The 9,444-nt window shown below is 36.9% G+C and overlaps 1 protein-coding gene across 1 annotated transcript in view; it reads left to right on the plus strand.

Moving 5' to 3' along the window:
* Positions 1 to 6,785, plus strand: part of LOC117906575 (embryogenesis-associated protein EMB8-like) — a 51,818-nt gene extending 45,033 nt beyond the window's left edge. The window contains exons 9-14 of the mRNA XM_034819664.1: positions 3,300 to 3,348; positions 4,913 to 4,969; positions 5,055 to 5,185; positions 5,291 to 5,374; positions 5,751 to 5,820; positions 6,054 to 6,785. Of these exons, the coding sequence (XP_034675555.1) occupies positions 3,300 to 3,348; positions 4,913 to 4,969; positions 5,055 to 5,185; positions 5,291 to 5,374; positions 5,751 to 5,820; positions 6,054 to 6,491 (829 nt within the window). The 3' untranslated portion in view covers positions 6,492 to 6,785. The remainder of the gene's footprint in view (positions 1 to 3,299; positions 3,349 to 4,912; positions 4,970 to 5,054; positions 5,186 to 5,290; positions 5,375 to 5,750; positions 5,821 to 6,053) is intronic.
* Positions 6,786 to 9,444: the final 2,659 nt, after the last annotated feature.

Here is a 9,444-nt window from a genome sequence, read left to right on the forward strand (position 1 = left end):
CTCAACAAAATGGGGTAGCTGAACGCAAGAATCGACATCTTGTTGAGATAGCTCGTACTATCCTCCTCCATAGTAATGTTCCTTTTCGTTTTTGGGGGGACGCTGTTCTTACCGCTTGTTATTTGATTAATCGTATGCCCTCCTCTGTTTTACATGATCAGATTCCTCATTTCCTTCTCTTCCCTGACCAACCACTTTATTTCCTTACTCCTCGTGTCTTTGGTTGTACTTGCTTTGTTCATATTCTCACTCCTGGACAGGACAAGCTTTCCGCCAAAGCCATGAAGTGCCTCTTCTTGGGATATTCCAGACTTCAGAAGGGTTATCGTTGTTATTCCCTTGAGACTCATCGATACTTTCTCTCCGCTGATATCACTTTCTTTGAGGACTCACCATTCTTTTCCACCACTTCTGAGTCTCTTCCTGTTTCTGACGTCTTGCCCCTTCCCATTGTCTCCCAATCTGATGTTGTGCCTCCTTGACCACTTCAGGTTTATCATCGTCGCCCTCGTGTCGCTGCTCCTCTCCCTTTTGCTGAGGCACTTGTTGACTCACTTCCTATCCCTTCGGCTTCTCTTGCCCCGGCTCTGCCTTCTCCTGATGATTTACTCATTGCTATTCGGAAAGGTACTCGCTCTACTCGTAATCCTCATCCTATTTACAATTTTTTGAGTTATCATCGATTATCTTCATCTTATTCTGCTTTTGTTTCTGCTATATCCTCTGTTTCTCTTCCAAAGAGCACCCATGAAGCTCTTTCCCATCCAGGCTGGCAACAGGCAATGGTGGATGAAATGGCTGCTCTGCACTCTAATGGCACTTGGGATCTTGTTGTTTTACCCTCTGGTAAATCTACAGTTGGCTGCTGTTGGGTCTATGCAGTTAAGGTTGGTCCTGATAGTCAGGTTGATCGCCTTAAGGCCCGCTTAGTTGCTAAAGGCTATACTCAGGTTTATGGTTCTAATTATGGTGACACATTCTCCCCTGTTGCCAAGATTGCTTCTGTCCGCTTGCTTCTCTCCATGGCTGCTATGTGTTCTTGGCCTCTTTATCAGTTGGATATTAAAAATGTCTTCCTTCATGGTGATCTTGCCGAGGAAGTTTATATGGAGCAATCTCCTGGTTTTGTTGCTCAGGGGGAGTCTGGTTTAGTGTGCAGGTTACGCCGTTCTCTATATGGCTTGAAACAATCTCCTCGAGCATGGTTTGACCGTTTTAGTTCTGTTGTTCAAGAGTTTGGCATGCTTCGTAGTACAGCAGACCATTCAGTTTTCTATCATCATAACTCCTTGGGGCAGTGTATTTATCTGGTTGTTTATGTGGACGACATCGTCATTACAGACAGTGATCAGGATGGTATTCAGAAACTAAAGCAACATCTTTTTACCCACTTTCAGACCAAAGACTTGGGGAAACTCAAGTATTTCTTGGGAATTGAGATAGCTCAATCCAATTCCGGTGTGGTCCTTTCCCAAAGGAAGTATGCTTTAGACATCCTGGAAGAAACTGGTATGTTAGACTGTAAACCGATAGACACACCTATGGATCCAAATGTCAAACTTGTACCAGGACAGGGGGAGCCTTTAGGAGAGACCCTGAGAGATATCGACGGCTCGTAGGTAAATTGAACTATCTCACCATTACTCGTCCAGACATTTCTTTTCCTGTGAGTGTTGTTAGTCAATTCCTACAGTCACCATGTGATAGCCATTGGGATGCCGTAATCCGCATTCTTCGATATATCAAAAGTACACCAGGCCAAGTTGTGTTGTACGAGAACAGAGGTCATACTCAAGTTGTTGGTTACACAGATGCAGATTGGGCTGGCTCACCCACAGATAGACGTTCCACTTCAGGGTACTGTGTTTTTATTGGAGGTAATCTAATATCTTGGAAGAGTAAGAAACAAGATGTAGTGGCCAGATCTAGTGCTGAAGCTGAGTATCGAGCTATGACTTTGGCAACATGTGAACTCATATTTTCTTGATAAACCAGATCTAGTTCTAATTTTTGATAAACCACTCCCTTTATTGAAATACAGTCATCATCAAATTTATTTTCTAACTCTTCATTTTGGTATCGGTTTGATTCTAGAAAACTGATAATTGCCTTTTTCGTTGTCTTTTCCATGTTTTCTTGCACATCCAAGTCCTCCTCATGCATCTCCAACCTCTCTACCTTGCTTCCATCATCCTTGGATCTTTGGATTGCCTTGATACTTGCATTTTCATATATTTTACTCTCTTTTTGTTGCATGCTTTACTAGAAAAAGATATTATTCCTCAAATGGAGGCTTAATATCACTTGCCTAACAGCTGCCAAAAGCAGAAGCTTCCATGTTGATGGGCTCTTATTGTCTCCTTTCTGAAGGGAAAATCAGAGAAGAAAAACTCCTTGGGCAGTCACTAACCGTTGTGACTTCCCTTTCCCTTACACCATTTCTTTGTGAATGCACTTTGGTATGCTACTTCTGTTAGCAACCAGCTTCGGATTCTCCCAGTGGCTCAAGAACAGGAGTGGGGAGCAAGGCCTGCACTAAAGCTAGAAGGCATACAATGAAGTGGAATGGAGATTATTGAGGAAGATGAGGGCTAAGCTTGGTTTTGCATATTGGTGGACCAACATGATCATGAAATGTGTTCAAACGGTTTCATATTCTTGATGCTGAGAATCCCTGTAGATTTACCCACTAGAGGCTTAGGCCACGTAAACCTAGGACCAGAGAAAGCTAGAATGGAGGGGGAACACCCAGTTTGCTGGTACATAATCCAAGTTAAAATGAAATGATTGGCACTCAAAAGCTATATGAAATCTTTGTTTTAAGAGAAGCAAACTCTTGTTCTAAGTGCTAGTCAAGCTTCTTAATATCAAGTATCTTCCTATTTGGTGTCCTTTTGTAGGAATTTCCTTACTGTCTTTCATAAAAGTTCTAGGTCTAATGTAAAAGATGTTATGATGGAATTGGTTTATCACATTTTATATCAAGTCTGAGTCAACTGAGACATGTACTCTTGCTTGATCTTTGTATCAAGCTAGGCATGATCCTCTTGCTTGAGGGAGAGTGTCATGCTTCATGCTTTGTGGTGTTAATGTAGACATTTTAGTTCCAACCTAAATCTAATTGTAGTTATTTTAGACTCTTGAACTATCCACTTCTTTATAAATGGTTTACGTTCAGGGTACAATTAGCAATTGATGTTTGTCCATTTTTTTGTTGCTTGGTTTTATATTTTCTGTTATCTCCTCTTTTTATTAGGCATTGCTCGTCTAAAATAACTAGATCTAAATGTTTATTGCAGACATCAGCCTCGCTATTCTCGCCTTGCTGATTGGGAAGGCATTAAAAAGGTTCTCCTCCCTTCAATTGGATCATCTTCTGTATGTTTAGCATTTAGGAAGATGGTTAAATATATTAACTTGATAGGAAAAATAACACAAGATGCTACTGAACTATCATTTAATGAATTAACATTGAAAAATTTAATGAACAATTTCCTCTAATATCCAGACCATTGATCACAAATAACTGTAATTCTTCAACTCCTCATAAGATAGCTAAAAGTTCTATATTTAGATTCTTTCTTGATACTCAAACATCCCTTGATTTGCATGCATCTCATAAAAAAGGACATCTGAGCTATCATGTTGATAGCCAACAAATGCAGAACAGAGTGACCCTTTTCAACTGATTGTTGCTGCACTGTGTCTTTCTGGGACTTTCCCATGCATATATAATGCTCCTTTTACTGTATTGTGGATCTATGCTCCAATTTTTTGGTTGCATTTCCACCACATCTATTACAATTATTTTTAAGGAAGAAAGCAAGCCTATCATTCTTTTAAAAGTCAATATGAGTTCCTTCCACTCCCTTTTAACCTATAGAATAGAAGAGTTAGCGCTATTACTATTCTTTGTTTTCAGGGAAAAAAACCCAGTAATCTGTACAGTTTAATACAGAAGTTAGTGATGCTATCAATGTGTTGGTTCTTTTAGATTAACAATGGTTCAGGTCATTGATTTCACCCTCTCTCTGTGGTTCTTGTCTTTCAGGTCATTCATGTCTGATACCATTTGATAGTTAAACTGCTGGGTTCAAGATTTTATCAAAATTGGAGTATACTAATACCCACCAAAATGTTTTAGATTGAAGATTTTCTGGGATTCCATCAGAATCCTTTATACCGTGTTTTTGTAAGCAGATCAACTGAAAGGTACCAAAAGGGGTACAATGGCTACATTCCAAGAAAAATTCTCAAAGATTGAGCCAGAGATTCCCATCTCAGTGCAACATAATAATGAGATTTAAGTTAATATATTTTGATAAATTTACAAAAAAAAAAAAAAAAAATGATGTATTGAACCACACATGAGGCAGGGTATTAAGGATATTATTAGCCAAAATGTTAGACAGCTTGATATATGTTTTTGATCCATTTCCTCATAACTTAAGGTTTTGAACCAAATTGGTAGTCTAATAGATACAATCAATACACATCCTAATAATAACCCTTAATAAGAAGATTTATTTTGACGAGTGCACCACTTGCCTCTCTAACTAAACAGAGTCTCTGGAAGTTAAGAATGTTATGGAAGACCCTGGCAGCCAGTATAGTGCTATTCTCAATTATGTAAAACTTGCTTGTTTTCTGCTTTATAATTTTACAATAAAAGAATGCAGCTTTTTAATGTTGTCATGTAGGCTGCTATGGTTTGTTTATTCAAAACAGGTTTTACTTTTAGCTGCACATATATATATATATTCATTATTTGATTACAATCACAGGGGAATTTTTGAATTTACATCTATTGCCTCAAATGTAAAATAAAATTGACTATAATAACTACTTGATTCTTATACCACTTCCTTCAAACTAATCTTGTCTGTTTGATTATTCCCTTGTGCTTCAAAAGTCACGTTCCATTCGGGATTTTGACACCTATGCCACCTGTCTTGTTGGGAAATTTGAGGTATTAACATTTGAATCTTTTCTATTTGTTTTTTAATTGATGCCTTTTGCTATCAATTACTGAAATTAACCCTTGTTTTCTAAAGACTGCGGATACATACTATAGACGTTGTAGTAGTGCTAGTTTTGTTGGAAATGTGGCAGTGCCACTACTCTGCGTCAGTGCTTTGGATGATCCAGTCTGCACTAGGGAAGCCATTCCTTGGGATGAATGCAGGTGGAGCTGCTCTTCTCATGTCATATAACATATGCTTTATCTTGATAATTTCTTCTTTTGTCTTATTATTTTTTGACTCCTGAACTGACATATCTTCTATCATAGGGCAAATAAAAATGTTATCCTAGCTACCCCACAGCATGGAGGACATCTGGCATTTTTTGAAGGAATAGCTGCGACGAGCCTGTGGTAGTTTATGCCTAGATATCTCAGGATCTTACACTTTTTCTGTTCAGCATTTTAAATGTTTTAGTTGTGGTTTTTAAAGCTCACTAGAATTGATCCTTAGGGGGTATTTATTAATTTCCCAAGTCTGTTAGGAATCACTGTGGCAATTTGTGAAGCTGATAGCATTTCTAGCCTCATATTTTTCTATTTTTATTTTGGTCATTGTTATCACTATCATAAGCTACAAGAAACATTGACATTTTTATGTGAATGTTGTCACTTACATTTCCATATGGCTGTTGCTGCCACTGACATTCTCACTTCTAGCAACAAGTTGGCTGACCTTTTTGTGAAACTAATAAATATGGGTGGGTTTTCACTTTTCTTTTCTTTGCAGGTGGGTAAGGGCTGTTGATGAATTTCTGAGCGTTCTACACTTAAGCCCATTTATGCATAAACAAAAGAAGGTGCAGATCATGTTGTGATTAGCTATAGATTGCTTATGCATTAGTGCCATTCTTCACTTTTTGTATTAATAGGAAAATAGATATAGGTTGTAGAACTAAAAGTGTTTTCTACCTTGAATTGGCTGAAGTTATTTAGTTCAAGAATTAAAAAGAATTTGCTCTACCTTCTCCCACTTGATGCATTTTATAGGTCATTTGCTCAAGTTCATACTGTCTGTTACTATGTTTTGCAGATACTGAATTCTGGCCCACATTCTTCATTGGAATCTGCAATTGATCAGGGCCCTTATGTGAATTTTGCAGAAGATGGAATGGTGGCTGCTATGGGCAATGAGCAAACAAGCACTGTTGTAGGACCCTTGTCCGAAGGACAGAATATTCATGATAAATCAAGTGATAATGAAATGGCTTCAGACAGTGAACAAGATGAGCGCATGACAACAGAAAATTCTGCTCTTGCACCCAACACTGCCCAAACTTCCAAACTAGCAGCCAAACCTAGTTCTATCAGAAAATGCTTAGAGAAGCTTTCTCAGCACAATAGAATATCAATGTGGTTGATGGGTTACATTGCTATCACTACAAGTTGGCCTTTGGTAGGCCCAGCTCTTCAATTTGTCTTCAAAAACAAGTTCAAAAGTGTCTTACCTGCAGCATTACATGGAAGATAGAAGCCCATGGCAGTGGGTAAACCACAGCCATGTTCAATACTTGTAATTTATTTCGTTCTTTCTAAGTTTGAATTTTGGTGTTGGCACCTGATGCATTGATGTGCTGACACTATTTATGAACTTAGATCCCATGGGAAGGGCTAAAGCCTTAGGGTGATGAATAGCTGAAGATCTACATCTAAAGCTAACTTTTCTGGGGTGATCCATCAATACGTTTCTTTAATGATACATAGCTATCGTTTGCAAGAACCCCTTGACTAAGAAGAAACATAGATTTGAATTAGTTTTTTGATACATGTAACAAGTGCTCTAATTGCTTAGCAAAGAAGCTCTAATTCTTGGCTTGAGTTTTATAAATCAGGTGCTAGAATAGTAGAATTCTATTCCATTTGTCAGATTCCTGTCTTTAAGTTGATTCTGTTAGTTTTCTGAGGGAATCTCACTGTTCCATGATTTACTGGTCAGTTAGCTTGATGTTGCTGATCCTACTTCAAACTGGATTCAATGTAGGAACAAAAGAAGGAATTTGTTAGATTGATGCTGTAGGCATTATCAGGAATCCCGACTCCCATCCAGCTATCCTTTGGTTATCGAGCAGTGATTCAACTGTGTTGGACTTGCCTACGATAATGCCAAAAGTGAAGATATGTGCAACTTGACATGGGATAGTAGTTGATTTAGAGCCAAACCAGCCCTTGTGTAACCTAACTTGTTTATGCATATATAACCCAAGGCCTTGCTTATGACCCTTGAAAACTCCTCGGGTCATTAGGGCTCAGGATTCTATGTCTAGTGCACAAGGTAGTGATACTCGCCAATTATCCCTCTTGCCTTAGGTATATCCATACAAATTAAATGTAGACATTCTCTATTATCCTAAAAGATTGTCCCTTTGGTAGATGTGTTTGGGATCAAATTCTCCACCCATCAAGATCTCATCAAATCCAAAGATTTGATGATCCTTTTGGGCAATTGGAGGCATATGAATTTCAATAATGAATCCAATCTCCTCAACCACTCCTTTGAAGAGGGCTATGACTTTTGGGCAGTTACAAAAATGAACATGATTGAGAAATGATCAGACTTGAACACTAGTTTGTGTCCCATAGCCTTGAACCAATATTAGATTTTGATGCTATTTGTTGGTCCAAATCACACACTCTTGCCTAAAATCAATGCCTTAATGTTTCTCAATCTATTCCCAGATTCATTTACATTCAAACTTCACCCATATGTCGGCCAAGTCCAAAATTTACCTCACAAATACATGGAATTTAGAAAAGCATAGACGTGACCCACCATGCTAGAAAATAAGGGCAACCTGGTGACTTCTGCCTAGGCAAGAATGAGTCACACCATATCCTTAGAAAATGACATATACTGATGAATCAGGTGCTGCCTCCAAGTGAGGACAAGCATTTTTGGTTTTGGTAAGAAAAAGACTCGTTCAACCATGCGGAATCAAAGCAAAGACAGACAAACTTCACCCCTAAATTCTACCAAACTCAGGTGGAAGCGTAGAACTTCACGATTCTATTTGCGACCACGGAATCTTTCCTTTTTTTCTAACTCCTGTTTGGGAGGAAAGAATATTAAAATAAGAAAAACAAAGTAAAGGACAATGGGGCATTGCTTTGTTTTCTCAGCCATTGTTATATAACTGTTTTATTGCTCTTTCATTTACATCTAACAACTAAAATAATGACGAATATAAATCTGATCCACTTGAGGTTTTTTAATGGCTGGTTTCATAAAACAATCCATCTTTCGAAATTTGAGTCTTAATTTATTAAAGTTTTGTTGCATTTAGATCATGGTTGCATCATGCTCAATTAAATTATAGATGTTTTAAGTAAGATGGATTAGATAATCCCAAATTAAAAAATATATAGATACTTCATGTTGATGTTTTTACCCCTATTTACTTTTTCAAAACAAAAGAAAAAAAAAGATTGGACATAGACCAAGAATATTTTTATCCCTGGTTTTTCTTCAAAAAGAAAATGACTATTTTATCCCTTTTAATCTGACAATTCATTAAAATTAAAATTGTTAATTCCTCATAATTTATGATTTTAACCATTTGATTAAAGTCCCATTTGAGAGTGCCTATGACAAAACCCTTTTATTAAGCATCACTAATATTTACATATAAATAAAAAATATATTTTTGATGTATTTTTAATAATTGGTTGCATAAAAATTAAATTTTTAGAAAAATTATTTATTAAATGCTGATTTAAGAATCACATAAAGTAATTATCAAAATTGTTAAAAGTGATTATTCTAATCGGGTCTAAATTTTTTGTAAAGAAAACATATTCAATTATTATGTGGAAAGTGAATGAGTTGATTTGGTCCAGTTCCGTAAATTAAGTTAATTCATACCATTTCTTGATTTTGACTAAAGCAAATATTTTTCCTCCTCCTTAGTCGTAGTCAGTGATCATCACCATCCAGTGAATTCTTTTGAGAGAATTTCCTAGAAATAACGTAAAATTTGTGAACAGAAACGGCCGGAAGGAAGCAAAATTCAAATGTAGTTTAATTATGAAATTCATGGAATCTATTAGCTGAACCGAACAACTTATTGGCTAATGACTTTGACACCTTCACATTTAAACTACTTTCTCAACTGCCTATGGCGTCTCTTCCTCCACTTTAACCCAAAACTCCGTGTTTAACTTCCACCTTCCAAGGGGCCTTTCAAATGTCTGAGGAGTTAAAAGAAGGAAAGCTATGGACCCAATTCAGTCAAAGATTACATAGTCATCATGGATAGATTGCATAATTGCGATATCTTTAGGCTATGTTTGGTTCTCGAAAAATATTAAGAAAAGAAAAAAAATGTAAAGGAAAATGATTTTTTCATATTTGGTTGTCCGATGAAAAATATAATTAAAATTAATTAAAAACTTATATATTTTTAAATTATTTAATTTTCATATTAATG

The sequence above is a fragment of the Vitis riparia genome, chromosome 18 (genome assembly GCF_004353265.1).
Source record: "Vitis riparia cultivar Riparia Gloire de Montpellier isolate 1030 chromosome 18, EGFV_Vit.rip_1.0, whole genome shotgun sequence".
Taxonomy (NCBI): domain Eukaryota; kingdom Viridiplantae; phylum Streptophyta; class Magnoliopsida; order Vitales; family Vitaceae; genus Vitis; species Vitis riparia.